A 15,768-nucleotide genomic window follows, 5' to 3' on the forward strand; every position below is an offset into this window, starting at 1 on the left:
TGTCTGCTGGCCCCCTGGCAATTTAGGCCCATTGAGTCCTAATGCAGGTGCTGATAATTGCTGTGGGGACAGTGTCAGGCGGGGGAGCCCAGGGGCCCAGACAATCCCCCGTAAACTGGATTTGGGGACCTAACAAAGCTGTACCAGGGAGAGAACCTCAGATTGCTTCTCTCTCTCTCTCTCCCTTTATTTTTTAAATGCACAAAACCCTCCCAGGGAATGTTTCCAACTGATGTGAGTGGTCCCTCTTTTCCATTTGTGGAACAAATGGTTTTGAGCATTCATCAGATGGGATCTACGAAGACTCATCCATAACTGTAAGATGATTTTCAAAATCAAGGTGCCCTTTGCCGCTAATCCAATTTTGGCAATAAAAGTGACGGAATGTGTAGCAGGGAACTTCTGGAAATTTCATTGCTTCTTGGGGTGGTAACACGTTTTAATATTAATTGTCTGTGGTTAATTATGGCAGAGTAGCTAGCATGAAAGAGCCATATTTTTAAAGGGAAATTCATGCTGTCAATTTCCCGTCGAGGAACCCTACTGTGCAGAGGGACCGCCCGGACAAGTGCAAACACATACTACCGCCCCTCCAAGGCCAATGCGGCTGAGACCAATGGGACGAACCCACGCGTCAGGGGGCGTGTCTGCCTGAAGCCACGTGGGTGGCCCCGGGACCTGAGATCGTAGCCCTTCTCAGCCCCTGGCCTGGGGCCGTGAGCACCTGCCACAGAGCAGGAACCCCCTGGGCACCCACAGGACCCCAAGCAGCAGGTCTCTGGGGGCTCCTGGAGAGAAAGGAGGGAGGCAGACCCGCCTGGGCTTCCGTCAGGCTTCGCTGGTGCTGCACCCTGTGGCTGTGCTTAGGGGGACGGCTGCTTTTGCAGGAGCAAACCCGGCTCTAGAACTAGCCGCAGAGACGTCTCGGATTTCTCTCGCATCCTGCCTGTGACCTTGGAGGCCTATTCCAGGGGGGGCCTGGGGGGCTCCCCAGGACGGTCTCCATGCTCACATGCAGAGGAAGACCTGCTTGTGCCAGGGTGGGCCCCAGACCACCTACAGCCACCAGGCCAGGCAGGGACGGAGACTACATTTGTGTCCTGATCTGCCTCAGGTTTAACCTCTGACCGTTGAGCCACAAAATGGAGGGAACACATCCCACCTGGCCAGCTGCCCCTGTGCAGCCCTTCTCCCTCCTGGGACCGGCCAGCAGGGGCTCCTGGTCTCCAGCGGTCAGAGCCCTGCTTGCCCTCACCCCATGTCACGGAACCTGTGGCCTTCCTCTTGTCTGCCCCAGTGCTGCCTGCAGCTCTCCGTCCACTGGGAGTGGGCACAGTGCTCGGATCAGGCCCCTGCACCAGCCGGTAGGGGCATGGGGCTCTCCTGGTTCAGGGTGTGGCCCCTGGGATTCAGGAACTGCTTTGGGCAGGAGACTTGAGGAGGGCAAGAGTCCAGGGGGGCACCCTGCACCCTGACCTGTCCAGGATCCCCTGGCGAAGTTTCTAGGGAGGGGTCTGCTTGGGGTCCCTGCTGTCTTGGGCAGTGGTGGGTGTGGGGCAGGCCAGGCCCAGGCGCCCGTGGGGGACAGAGTCGGGGCCTGGGCTGGCAGGGAGATGCCCAGGGCCGGCTAGCGGAGCAGGTCTGGGGCGTGGCTGAGGACCCGCCCCGGGACTGGGGGGACGTGGGCCAGGCGTGCGCATGCGTGTGGGAGCTCACACGCCAGGTGAGGCCGAGTGTGCGCCTGCCGGTGTGTGCGCGAGCATGAGGCGGCCCATAGGAGTGTTTCTGCGCGTGCTCTCGTGTGCAGACTGTGTGCACCTATGTGCTGAGAACGTGTGGGGTGATGTGTTAAGTGCGTGCTCACGCCCCGGTCACGGCCAGCTCCTCAGTGCCTGGCCCCTCACCGCATACGCGGCTGGCGGGCTGCAGGCCCCGCGAGGCCTTTCTGGCGGCGTCAGATCCAGCTTCCTTCTCCTTGTAAAGGCCACTGGCCTGTGGCTCTCTCGCCCTCACCCGATCACTCCTAGAGACACAGCAAATACCCTTCACCCTTCCCCAGAAGAACGCAGGGCAGGGAGCTCTCTTGCCAGGAGGAGCACAACCTCACCTGAGGACAATTCCATCCCATTTGGAAGGCCCACCACCCCTGGGGACCTCCGACGTCTGGACCGGCCCCAGCGGAGGGCCCCGCAGCACCATCGCGGCCTCTCCCGTCCCTGCCGGTGGCCCTCACACTGGAAAACTGGGGCGATCCAGGCCCCTTGGTGGCCCTCAAGGCCTCTGCCCACGCCCGTCCTGAGAGCCCCCAGGACTGCCGTGCACGGAGCAGCTCTCGGCCAGTCCTCCTGGGACGGGCAGCGTCCAGGTGGCAGAAGGGCTGCCGTGGTAACTTCTGAGTCCACGCACAGCCCGCCACCCCCCCGGCAGTTAGCCGCGCACGGACTCTGTGAGCTCAGCCGCCGCGTCCAGCCCCACATCCCCTGGCCGCTCCTAGGGGCTCCCACTCCCCACCCAGACTGGGGGAGGCTTTCGGGCTGAGCTGTCTCCGGAAGATGAGAAGCACCGACCCTCCTCCTGCCGGGGGGAGGCGCCCTGCATGGGCAGTGGGCTGCCCGCCTCAGCCCTCTGGGGCTGCTATCCCCGTCCATGTTCTCAGGGGCGGCCCAGTCTCACTCCGGCCCCTGGTACAAACAGCTGGGCTGGGGGAGCTTCTGGAGGTGAGGAGTTGGGGGCCGTCAGAGACAGCTCAGGAAGAACCCCCCCCCATTTGTGCCCCCATCCTCCCGGTTTGCCTGCAGAATCACCTCCTTCGTGTCCCATTTGCGATTCCAGCACAATGGGACTCCGGGAGGGAGTCTGGGAACAGCAGCGTGCCCTCAGTGTAGCAGGAAGCCTCTGGTGGCATTTGGGGAAAGGGGACACCTTAGCCACTAGGGGGGCACAGGACATACACCCCTCTTCCGAAGGACACGCATAGGAGTGGACAGGGCAGTGCCACAGTGCTCAGGTTTGCGTCCTTTGTTTTCCGAGCATCCAGAAAGGTCGTGGGCTGACAGGGACAGTGGCTCTGTGTCGAGTCCATTTTCCACCCTTCAGTAAAGGAAGGGGAAGGCAGGCGTCAGGTTCCTCATCGGGAACAGTCTGTGGCCCGGCGTGAGCCCTGCTGAGCGCAGCCCGAGGGGCGGGGGTTCCTGGTCCGCACTGCCGGCCCCAGGGCAGGGGTCCTGAAAGCCTCCCCGGCCAGGCCCGGCCACAAGCTCTCTGCTGGCCTGGTCCTCACACAGGCTCCTTGGGAAACTGTCGAGTTTGAAAGCCTCTGGATAAAACCCTGAACCAAACCGCACCCCAGGCCTGCAGTCTGGATGCGGCCTTAGGCGCCCCCTGTGAGGACCGTCTGCGTCTGGGCTGGCTCCCTGGGTGCCGGGCACCTCCACCCCGGGGGCGGCCTGCGTGGACGCGGGGCTGGGGGTGGGCAGGGGCAGGGGTGGGGAGCTCCTGGCAGGGGCTCCTAGGGCTGCGCAGGTCCTGCTCCATGGTCGCGTCCAAGAGAACATCTGGGGCCCCGTCAGGCCAGCCCCTCTGGACAAATGGACGGGTGGGCGGGGGGCACGCGGCCTAGACAGAGCCCTTGCTTGGCGACCTGGGCCGTCTGAGAGGGGCCCGAGGGGACCCGCCCTGCCCTGCCCAGCACTGATGCCGCCTGCCCTCCCTCTGGGTCTCGGAGACCCTGGCCCACGAGTCCTGTCCAGGCAGACCGCTGTGCCTTTGGAGGCAGCCGACTCCTCGGCTAGTTGAGCGTGCCCTAAAGACTAATGCAGCATGTCTGGTCACCTCCACGTGAGGCAGCTCTCGGCCCCTTGGGGCCGATAACATTTTATTTTTTTGATTCACTTAAATGAAGAAAACATTCCAGCCCATGGCTGGCTCTCTGCCCGGGCCCACGGCGGCCGTGTGACTGTTGAGGCCCGGCCTCCGTGAGGCTTGTTTACTCCGGCGGCCCCTCCGCCTTTGTCTCCATGTCCTACACAGGTGATTAGGGAGTGTAATTGAGTTGGCTGTAAAAAGATAATTAATCGACATTTCCTCCCAGAGAGGTCAAGCGCCGATCTCCCGATCTCCCGCGCGGCGCAGCCTCCCGTTCCCAGTCCCCCACCCCCACCCCCACCCCGCCCCCGGCGGCAGCAGTGACCTTTATCTTGCTGATAATTAAAACCGACATGAAGGCTTTGGAAATAACTCCTGAGAACCGGAGTCAGCATCTATGGGTTGGGGCCCTGCCTCGCGGGTTGGCTGGGGGCGGGGGAGTGGCCGCCAGAGTGGCCGGGACCAGGTCCAAGGGCCCCTACAGGGCAAGGCGGAACCCCAGGTCGGGGAGAAGGCTGAGATGGCCCGAGAGTCTGCTAGGCCAAGAGGCAGCAGTCTCAGAGGGGTGGGGGCTCTGGCCGGGAGCGCGGCTGTGGGGGGGGTCGCCGGTGTCTCTGCAGCGTGGTCTGACATATCCCCTGGGTGTCGCCTGGGCAGGGCAGACAGGATGAGGAAGGGGCTGCGGGGGGTGGGAGGGTGAGGGTGAGCGGTGCACGTGGCCAGCCTGTGGCAGCAAGGTGGGCAGCAGCAGCGGCAGGACCGCCTGGACGTGGTACCTCAACGATGCCCCGGGTCAGGGCGTCAGCAGAGGCTGGAGGGGCCAAGTGTCCAGAGGCTCGGCGAGTGGCAGGTTCCCGAGCTGGGACTAGGTGCCGTGCGTACTGTGGGAGTTTGGCACAGGTAGGGACCTTGAACCGCAGTGAGTCGGTGAGTCGTGTGCTGGGAGTGAGGGCGGGCCCCATGAAGGCGACTGCGGAGAGCCCAGGACTGGGGGAAGCCCAGCCAAGGGAGGGGCAGAATCAGGGCTGTCGCCCATGTTTCTGGTGGAGCGTGCAAGAGTGGGGGTCTGGGGGACCCAGAGCTCCCTCCCTGTCCAGGGGGCAGCACGTGGAGATTCCCGCGAGGAACGGGGGCAGGGAGTGTGACCCCGAGGAGGCTGGAGCTGGGCCAGAGGGGTGCTCACCTCCATGGGCAGTGAGGCGCCCACCCAAGGGGGTGTGGATGGGGCGGCAGCATTGGCTGTGCACCCACGGAGGCAGTGGGGGCGGGGCCGTCAACGGTGGCCCCTGGTGCCCAGGAGTAGTGCAGGCCCAGGCAAGGTGCACTGATGTTAGGGCTGGGGACACCCAGAGTCTCAGCTCTCCCTGGGACGCTTTGAGCCGACGGGCCTGCTCCCCCGGGGCCGACGGCACCCCAAGCAGATGCAGCTTGAAGTGGATTTTAAACTCCTGCGCAGCCCAGAGAGCCCCGTTCTCTCTCAGGAGCAGCACAGGGTCTGCAGGGCCTCTGCCCGACCTTCTGTGAGCCAGGTGCACGCTCTAGCGGAGGCTTCCTGCCAGGCCAAGACACCGTCCACCCCACAGGCGCCCTGGGCCACAGCCCGCGCGGGCAGGTGACAGGGACGGCAGGCCTGGCCGGTCGGCACAGCTCACAAGCAGAACAGCTAGAAGCTGAGCTACCACGTGGAGGCCACAGGGCCGTGTCCAGGAGGAGGGGCCCACATGCGGGGACCGGGCTTGGCCAGGCTGGGCTGTGCCTCGACCACCAGGGGTGCCCATCCCTAAGAAGGTGGCAGCAGGTCTGGACGTCACATCTGAGAAGTGGGGACGGCGGTGGGCGGTCAGGTGTGCGAGCCCTGTGCGGTCACTGTACTACGTGCAGAAGGGGCCCTCATATGCAGGGAAGGGACCGTGGCGCCCTGAGTCCAGGAGGCCCCAGAGGCCCCCTGGGCCCGAGCAGGCCAAATCTAGAGGACCCCTGCCCTGCACTCAGACACATGGCTGCTTTAGTTTAAGGTCGTTGGCCTTGGGTTCCTCTCAGTTTGAACAAGAAGGGGTCTCTCGTCCTCGGACAATGGATGGCACGGAGGGAAACCTGCACTGGGCGACAGCAGACGTCAAGCCTGTGGCTAGAAGACGTGGTCTTACTGAACCGCTGCTGGCTGTCCCCGTGCCGCCCTGCCCATGGGACCTGCTGAGTTCGCTGACATTTGTGCCACCAGGCAGAGCATAGAGGTCAGCACAGCAGCGCCCTTGGCTCTCCGGGCCTGGCTTGTCCTCACCCAGTGGCTGTCATGGCAGAACCTCTGCTCGGAGAGGCCCGGAGATTTCTGGGAGGATCTGCCTGCCGCTGCTTGGCCCTGAGCTGAGGGAGGTGACGAGCTCCAGGCTGGGTGTGCCCGTCCCCCCGCCACCCCCACCCCGGGAACCGGCATGTTGCTGTCCAAGGCACATCCGGGACGCACTCTTGCGCGGCCACCTGGACAGGGTCTAGGGTACAGAGCCGGGGTCGTTACCGTCCGGAGGCAATCAGCTCCACTCGAGCCCCCTGGAAGCCGTCCGTGCGCTCAGAAATAGAAATTATGCCATCAGCCACGCGGCCCCGTCATTGCCCAGGACATAAATAGCGCGAGGACAGCAGAAGCTAATGGAGAGAAGGGCGTTAGTTAAAGAATGTCCTTGCAGAAGGACAGACTTCACTTTTTATAATGCGCCGTAACGATGAAATGAAGACACCTCTGAGAGAAATAACTCCCTACCTGTGATTTGGAAATACCTCTGGGGCCCATCCGCAGAAGTTGGGCTCCAAGGAAGGGGCCTTAATGCCTACAGCCCCTGGGCCCGTCCAGTGCACGGATGAGAGCCGGCCCGCCACCCACCCCGCCTTCCCCCCCCAGGCCTCCCTGCAGACTCCTTCAGCGGGAGCACGCAGCCTGCTTTGCCTGCTTCCGGCTGTCCCCACAGCCCCATCCAGCCACCTCCCTGAGGTTTGACCACTCCTGCTGGTGGCTTCTCCCTGTCGAGGTGTGAGCGCCGGCCTGACTGGGTCGGTCTGGAGAGCCGGGAGCCCTGCCCCCATGGGATAACCGGTCCTGAGGCATGTGTGCTGGGAGCAGCCCTGGCGACCCTGCACCAACCCTCACAACCCTGTCTCAGCCGCCACCTTCCTGTGCGTGGGACAGAAGGAAGGGACAGCCGGGTGCAGCTCCACCTGCCAGTGGGACGGAGCCTGGGGAGGGGACCGCCGGAAGGAAACGCCCCATCCCCCTTAGACCTTGGGACACCAGGAGGGGGGAGAAAGCCAGCATGGACAGGGTCCACAGTGGGGTTACATGCTGCAAGGCCGAGCCCAGCCCACTGCCATTCTTAGATGCCAGAGGATTCGGGGATCTCCTGGAGGCTATTGCCCTTCTGGGGGCTGGGGGCTGCCAGCAGCTTCCATGTTCCACACTCGTCACAGATGTGGCCTGATGTCACCTGTAGCATGCAGCCATGCAGTAGAAATGTTCTTCTCCAGGCACACCGTGCAGGAGAGGCCCAACCTGGCCCAGCGCAGGGCCTCTGACCTGGGGCCTGTCCAGACCCTGTCCCAGGCACCCAGGACCTTCCCAGCCCCAAAGAATCGGCGTGCTGGGCCCTCACAGTGGGCCCCAAAATACACCCACGTGGAGCCGGCTGTGTACCCCAGGGCCCGCCAGGGAGGGCCAGGACCAAGGTGTGTCATGGGCCAGGCCCTGCCCCGGCCCGGCCACTCACCTGGAGATGGCCACACGGCCAGCAGTCTGGGCAGCAGGGCTTCAGTGCCCCAGGCCCACGTGGCCGCCTGTGGTCCCAGCTCAGCCGCAGAAGCTGCACTTTGGCAAGGCCACGGGAAGGGTTCTCTCCGATCTGTGCTTCGTGCTGCTTCAAAGAGTCTTTCTGTCCTTCGCTTTTCAGGAGAAGCCCCTTCCTCCTCTTCCTGGGGATGCGAGCCCCACGGACCTGAGGACTGCCGGCGCGTGGAACAAGGTTGCGCCCAGTTCTCGGATGTCCGCCTTGGGCCCCCACCACCTGGGTACAGCCCCATCCTCTTCCTCAACGACCTCCGTGAGGTAGGGGCAGGGAGATTCCCCGCTATCACCCCCGCCGTGGCTCAGCCCTCTCGCTGCCCAGGACCGAGGCCAGGGTGCCCAGGAGCCCCTCTGAGGCTCCCCCCCCCCGTCACTCCTTCTAGAAGGAAGACAGCAGGCCCCGAGGCGGCCCGGGCCCTGGGAGAATGATGCCCGACACACAGGACCTGCCAGGAGGGAGCAGGTAGGAGAGGCTGACCGACTCAGGGCATTCTCTGGCTCGGTGTGGCCTCCCAGGTGCGCACCCTCACGGGCAGAGGGCAGGGTGCCAGGAGCTGTGGGTGCCACTGCGGCCTGGACAGCAGGAGAGGCCAGGCTTGCTGCCTCACGGGAGCCCAGCCCCGGTCCAGGTCGGACCACTAGGTGGGCAGAGTAGGGCGGCTTCCTTCTTCATATGATGGCGGTGGCGGGACAGCCGTGCCGGTCCTTCCTCCAGGGGCCGGCTGGACAGGAAGGACACTCCTCAAGTGTGCACAGAGGCCGGGGGGGGCCTCACTGTGGTGTGCCAGGTGGCCACAGACTCACCACACACCAGCCACTACCTGCCACGGGCCCGGGGTCCCTACCGGCCTGACCTGCGGCAGAGCAGACACGCTGGACAGGGCCGCACACCGCCGCGGGGCCCAGGAGACGGCACTCCATCAGTACCTCTCAGCCGCACGCTCTTTCCAGCCCATGGCCCTGCCGGGAGGAAGGCTGCGTTCAGAGAAATCTTCCCGGGCACCTGCTTGGGGGAGCAGCGTGTCCCCTGCCAGGCCATGGGGTCCGACAGTTCACCGCCCTCTCCCCGGGCTCCCCCAGCCCCTGGGAGCCGTGGGGAGCTGGATGCAGGTGCAGAGCCGCCAGCGCCCGCCCCCGCCCCGCCCCCGCCGGCCCCCACCCGCGGGCTGCTTGGCTGGTCGCTCCTGGAGCAGAGCAGACCTGGGGCTGGAAGCAGGACGTCCTGACAACCCGGTGCTCGGAGCCTGAGAAGTCACCTGCTCTTGAAAGACAGGAGCCCTCCTTCTGGAGGCAGGGCACACGGGCCCGCCGTGGGTGGGGCCTGGAGAACGTGGCCCCTCGGCAGCAGGGAGGGGTGCCAGGCCTTCTCAATGCCCACCTGCCAGCAAGGCAGGCCTCTGACCGGTGCGTGTGGCCCCATCAGCCCCGGGGGCCGAGGCCAGCACAGCCGGGGCGCATCTCTCCTCCCGCCGCCAGCCAGGGCGCCATGGAAAGAGCCACGCAAAAGAGCAGAGGCCTGTGGGCACAGACCTGACAATGAAACTCGAGGAAACTGAGAAATTCAGGCGCAATGGGAAGAGGGCCCGTGGCGTCCGTCTCGAGCCGCCGCAGCCTGCCGCCGTTCCCGCAATTACATGGCTCATCGCTGACGCCAGCGGGCGTGGGCCGGGCCGGGACGCCCGGAGGCTGGCACGGTGTCGGCGGGCTGACAACCCTTTGATCCCCCTCACGAGGCAGCGCTGGGACGAGCTGTTTCCAGGAGAAGGTGCCTCCCTTGTGTGTGGCTGTGAGTCACGCTCTGTGAATTAAGTACGAGGCTCACTCCACAGAGCTGGGGAAGCACAGACTTAGAGAAAATGGCCAAGACCCTGCTCAGTGTGGAGACACCACAGTCACCCAGTGTCTCGGTGGCGGGAAGCCACCAAAGCTGACACACCAGTGTGCACAGACCCGGGTGCTCCGGGCAGAACGGGGGCCTGATGTGGTCACCGTGGCAACTCGGCAGCCCACGGCTCTGCTGTCATGTCTCGTTCCAGCAAGAAGGCCCTCGCTGTCCAGGTCCTCCTGAGGAAAAGGAGGGAGGGGCCTGACTGGGGTCCTCGTTCCGGGGGGGTCGCATTGCTGGGAGGGGGTGGCCCGCCCAGGGTCCTCGTACTGGGAGGGGGGTTCCAGGCCCAGGAAGGCACATTAGCCTGCGGAATGTTCCACATCTCTGTGAGTGAGCTTTGCGAGCTGGTGACGTGGCCGTGACGCATTCCTGCCCCCGTCTAAGGTTCATGGGGGCTGCTGCCCCTTCTCCCCGGGGAGCCTGAATCTCCGGGCAGCCCCGCTGACGACTTCCACATATAGGAAGCCTGGAGAGATGTTTCATGGTGAGCTCTGGTGGCTCCTGTGACTAGGGGGGGCGGTGTTTGCAGGCGCAGGTCTGAGCCTTGACGTGCAAAGCCCCACATGGCTGCAGAGCGCCCCCTGAGCCCACCTCCCCCGCCCTGGTCACAGGCTCCGTGTGGCATGTCACCTCTCTCAGACCCCCCCCCACAAAAACTGCCTTCAGGGCCCCCGGCTCTGTGTCCCCGAGTCCCCCTACCCCACCTGGGTGCCTTGTGGTCCCCCGGCCCCCATGCACAGAAGAGTGAGGGGGAGCCTGACCAAGGCCCTCAGCATCTGCCCCCACACCCCCTACGAGCTCTGCTGTGGGGACATGGGCCATCCCGATGTCCCCCCACCAGCTCCTGACTCTGGTTCGGGCACCAGCTCCCCACACCAGCATCCAAACCTGGCTCTTGACCCCTAAAGCCCACCTTTTGGAATTCTAAGAAAACCACCCTTTCTAGTAACCAAGGATGGCTCTGGCAGCTCGGAAGCCCTGGACTTCACACTGGATCTGACCCCCGCCGGGTCGCGGCCAGGTCTCGGGTGTGTGGTTGCCCTCCGGTCTCCCCCCAGAGTCACCTCCACGTGAACGAGAATGGGACCAAGGGAACGAGATGCTCCTGACACTGTGAGCCCCTGAAGCCGCCAGGACCCATGGGGGACGGAGCAGCAGGGAGGGGGCTCTGGAAGCTTCCTGCCACTCGCCAGCGCCAACCTAGCCTGAAGCCACCGCCTCCTGGGGCTGCGGTGCCACCGCACAGACGCCTTGGCTTCCTGGGTTGGCCACTGCTGGGACTTCACTTTCTGTAATGGGGAGCGGGCCTGCGGTGGGGTGCAGGGCCCCATCGGCCCTCCCCCAGATACCCCCCCGCCGACTTCGTCAGGCCAGCCGGGCCTCCCAGCCTGGAATTCTGCATTTCTGGCTGCCTCCCAGTCTAGACTGAGCCCCCTAGAGGGAGGGGCCGTGGGGGAAAAGGGTGGGAGGGGACCACCCCCAACCCCGTCTCCCCCTATGGCAACAAATGTGCCGCGCCCAAAACAACCCCAGGGACAAAGAGCCGTGGGCCCTGGTACCACCATCCCCAGACCACGGGCTCTACCCGGTTCCTCTCACCCCCCAGCGACTCCGGAGCCACCGTCCTTTCCAACCAAGGTTCCCAAAGTTAAGCATTTCCATGGGGGCAAGACGGGGGTGTGTTCAGCTGGCTTCCACACCCAGAAACCCACCACACACTGCCCCCCGCCCAGTGGCCAGCGACTAGGGGCGCCAAGTGGCCTGCGGGTGTCGGCACCGGGTTCAAGAAGTCCCTCGGGCACTGGGACGGCGGGACCACTGGGCTGACGCGAATGTCCCAGCCATGCTCTGTCTTTGGCGTCTGGGCGTCAGACCCCGAGGTCGGGGATGGGGGAGAAGCCGTCCAGATGGGGTGACCTGAGTGGGGAGCAAGGGTCTGTGGGAGCGGTCCTGGGGGCTGGGCTGCGGGGCTGGGGCCTGGTGGCGCACTGACGCAGGCTGGCTGTCCGGCAAGACGGCCTCGGGCGCGCCCTCACCCCCCAGGGGCCCCATGGACAGGAGGCACCTGTGCGTGCTCCGGAACCCCTGGGAAAGCACAGGCCTCGCTGAGCCTCTTGCCGCCGCCGGTCAGCTGTGGACCCTTGTCCACCCCCTCCAATGACCCCTCAAAGCCACGGTAAACCGCACGCTTGTTCACCTACTCACGTGGCCCACAGAGCAGCCCATTATCGCCATCCAGGAGGCTCACACAAGAGAAATGATTGAAGATTAAGAGGGACTCGCCACCCTGTAATTTTGGAGCCTGGCAGAGGTTTGAATCTACGGAAGAAGAGGAGTCCTTTGCCTCTGGTTTCCAACTTTCTGCATAAGTCTGCATCATCTTCAATGTCTAAGAAGAATCACCTTTGTGCATTTTGGTGGAGGGAAGGGAGGTGACGGGTCGGTCAGACGCCGTGGCCAGTAGACTCCCAGCAGCTTCTACCCTCCAGCACACGTGCTCTGACCGCTTATTCTTGGGGTGTGTGCCTGCCCAGGGAAGGGGGCACTCAGGGGCAGCCAAGTGCTAAGAGGCTCAGCCCCCAGCCCACCCGGGCCCCTTGTCACATAGACCCCCACCCAGCCCTGCCTGGCAAAGTCCCAGCCTGGGAGGGGCCTGCGTGTGGATGACGGGGGAGGGGCCCACTAGGGTCCTGAGCCGTCCCAGGGTCCCAGAAGGGGTGTGGCCCCGTCTGACTCCCTTTCCCCCAGGAATGGCGTCCATCAGGACCCTGTCTTCTCCACCATCTCAGAGTCTGGGCCTTGAGTTGCTGCCTCCCCAGCTCTGGTGGGGCTGCTCCAGTCCCCGAGCCCCCGGCGGCAGCCGGTGCCTGCGGGTGAGGCAGCCCGTGGATGGGGCCCCTCGGTGTGGCCGCGGACTGGGCGGGGTGGCGGATGGCCGCGGGAGCTGCACATCTCTCCAGCCCCAGGCAGAGCGTGCCAGTTGCCGGCCAGGCCCAGCCAGGAGCCACGAGGCTGCTTCTCTGTGCCCTCGGCCTGGGGCGAGGCTCCGTCCCCAGCCTGTGGCTGTGCTCCGCGGGCCCAGGCCAGGCCTGGCGGCACAAGCTGGACTTCTGGGCTCACGCCCAGCTCTGGCTCTTCACCGGTCCGGCCTGCCCGACTGGACCCCGCACCCCCGCCGGGGCTGGCACCCCGAGCCTTTCCTCTTTGGGTCCCCGCTGACCCCAGAGCATCACCCGGTCTGCCGCTCTTCCCCGGGAGAGCCCAGTTTCCACCGCTGCGTTCCTGCGGAGACATTCCTGGCACGTCACGGAGTTTCACAACATGACACAGAGCCCTGTCAGTTCCTGAGTGATGTGAGATCGTGTCAGCTGCGAAAGATGGAGTCGATTTCGGAAATGTGGCCGTGAGCTTGCCCAGCCACCCGTGAGAATTCCACTGAAACGGGGCATTCCCCCTCCCTGTGCTCTGTAGTAGGGCAGCTGGGGTGCACAGCCCCACCCGCCAGGACGCCACCAGTCTGCCTGGCGGGGTGTGAGGGCCTCGGGGGCGACCTTGCCCCCGACTGCTCGTTGCCGGCTCAGCACAGGGCCATCCGGAGCCTGGCCCGCTGGCCAGCACAGCCCCTCCCCTGCTCACTCGGAGAAAAATGGGTTTAATTAAGACTTCCGTGATTAGTCATTTAATCAGTCATCAGGCCAACACAGATGGAGCCAATTAATGTTTTTACTTGAATAGATAGTTGGGGCTGGCAGCCCCTCCGCGCAGGGTCGCACAGGTGACTGCTAAGCACCTGACACAGGCCCCCATCCCCTCCATCCTGGGCTCCTCGCTGACCCTGCCCCAGGGACACAGGTCCACCTGCCATCCCCCCTCGTCTGCCCTGGGGCCTGGCCACTGTCCTGTCCACCCCTGGCTGGCCCTACCGAGACCCAGAGATGCTCCGGGCAGAGGCCTCCAGGGTCAGCAGAGACCCAAAGAGAACAGGCTTGGGGTGCCAGCCCCGGCGGGGGTGCAGGGTCCAGTCAGGCAGGCCCGGCCGGTGAAGAGCCAGAGCTGGGCGTGAGCCCAGAAGTCCAGCTTGTGCCGCCAGGCCTGGCCTGGGCCCGCGGAGCACAGCCACAGGCTGGGGACGGAGCCTCGCCCGAGGCCGAGGGCACAGAGAAGCAGCCTCGTGGCTCCTGGCTGGGCCTGGGCCGGCAACTGCCACAGCCACAGGCCTCCCACGGCACCACGGCCACCTCCGGGGGCCAATCCTGGGTGTCCCCCACCCTCTCCCTCCACTCTGTGACCTACACAGGGTGCAGCCCAGGAGGCTGGAGCCATGTGCTTTGAATTGAATCTCCAATGACCCAAAGAACCCCCGCAAGAGGTCTAGGGTGAAGCCCACAGGCCCCTCTGCCCCCAGGCCGCCCCTCCCCACCCTGTTCTGCACACCCAGAGCCCTCCAGCCTTTGGCATGCGCGGGCCCCTCCGCTGGGTTGCAGCCTGCGTCACCTGGGAAAGGGGACTCACGCAAGTCTGTTGCGCACCAAGAGGAGGGGTGGGTGGATCTCAGGTGGGCCCTGGGGCAGCCCCCCAGGGGTGAGAGCTCCCAAGACAAGAGGCACCATGTTGGGGCTCTGCTCCCCACTGCAACCTGTCCCGGGCAGGTCACCCTTCCCTTGGCCACGGATCCCTCACAGGGCGGGCTCAGCCTCTGCCTCCCTGTCCCATGGCTGGCGGCCCCTCTGGGTGTGTTCATGGAAAACCCGAGATAGGCGCATTGAGGACTTTCTCTACTTCCTCCCAAACTTTAAAGATGGAGAAATGAGCCCTGTCTCGTCCGAGCAGGAATAATAAACGGAAGCAGGTGTGAGGGCCGGGCGGGAACAGCTGGGCTGGTGCTCTGGCCACCCTCATCCCCCCCACGGCACAGCGGGGACGTTTCCCGCCGCAGCAGACGGAGGGCTGGCAGCAGGCAGGGCCTCAACCCTCCACACCCGTGGCAGGCCGCCCAGCAGGCCACTCCCCCCCAGCAAGGGAGCAGGCACCCCCTGCGGGCTTTCTGGGTCCAGAGTGGACTGCCCACCGGGGACAGGGGCCCCCAAATGGTCCTTAGAGCCCCCACCCACCCACGTGCCCCCCGGGTCTAGGCTGAGATTCCCCAAAATCTGCAGTGCGTCTGCCGCCCCTCTTCCGCCTGTGTGTGCGGGGGGCCTCACATGGAGGGGCCGCGGTGGCAGCGTAACCCCAGTCCCACTGTGAGCTTGGGCCCCACAGAGCAGACCACTCTCTGCAGCCCGGGGCTGTGGTGTCTGGGAGAGAAGCCGGGGCCGCACGCCGTGGCTCTCACTGGGGCCCCGCGGTCCTGAACCTCTTGTTTCTCGGGGGTCCCCAGGAAGCCGTGCAGTGCTTTCCAGCTCAGCCCCAGATCCAGGCCAGCCATGCTCCCGCAGTTAACGGACTGTTCTAATTTTGGGACTTTCTTATGGGCTCTCTGTGGGGGCCACAGAAAGCCCCCGGGGCTTGCTTCCCACGTGAGCAGGTCAGGAGAGCCTGGGAAGCTTCTCTGCCAGCCACACACGCTCCGGTGGCAGTTTCCCTAATCTGTGTCTTGACGGGCACTTGACTCCATGGCTCCCAGGTTCCCTAAGCCAGCACATCCCATTAGCACAGGAGGACAGCCGTGAGGCCCACATACCGTGGGCAGAGGCCAGGATCCTGGGCCTTGACCCACATTTCCCCGGACGAAGGAGCTCTCCCCTAGGCAGGATGTGGGAAGGGGTCCCTGTACCCTCTTGCCCTGGGTGGGCCATGGGCCCATTGGTCGCCATGCCAGGTGAAGTGTCAGGGGACCCCCACCCCACAGCGTGCCCCCTTCACAGCTTGAAGACCAGTGACCACAAGGGTCAGGACCAGGCCTGTGCCCCCAGCCCCCTGCCTCCCAGTCTGATCTTCGGCCAATGGGCCTCCTGTGTCTAACCATAGGGCCACCAAGCCCACAGCTGTGTCAGTCCCTCGGTGGACCTGTGGGAGGAGAGGCCCAGGTCCCCTGGGCTATTGGAGAGCTTCGGCTCACCCAAGAGAACCCCCTTCTCTTTGCCACTCACCGCGTGCTTGGCTGTGGGGTCTTGACAGCCCCTCCCCAGCTGCCTCTCTCTGTTCAGCCACCCAGTAAAAGGACAAGCACACAGGTTCCAGCCCAGCT

The 15,768-nt window shown here is 64.7% G+C and overlaps 1 protein-coding gene across 9 annotated transcripts in view; it reads left to right on the plus strand.

Annotated features, from left to right (window-relative positions):
- The window catches only part of MORN1 (MORN repeat containing 1), a 52,425-nt gene that overhangs the window by 30,793 nt on the left and 5,864 nt on the right, over positions 1–15,768 (plus strand). For all 9 annotated transcript variants that reach the window (XM_045803467.2, XM_045803470.2, XM_045803471.2 and 6 more), the window contains 2 exons: positions 7,800–7,954; positions 8,077–8,156. In XM_045803467.2, coding sequence (XP_045659423.1) covers positions 7,800–7,954; positions 8,077–8,156 — 235 coding nt within the window. The remainder of the gene's footprint in view (positions 1–7,799; positions 7,955–8,076; positions 8,157–15,768) is intronic.

The sequence above is a fragment of the Ursus americanus genome, chromosome 33 (genome assembly GCF_024610735.1).
Source record: "Ursus americanus isolate L20-20 chromosome 33, mUrsAme1.1.p, whole genome shotgun sequence".
Lineage (NCBI taxonomy): Eukaryota > Metazoa > Chordata > Mammalia > Carnivora > Ursidae > Ursus > Ursus americanus.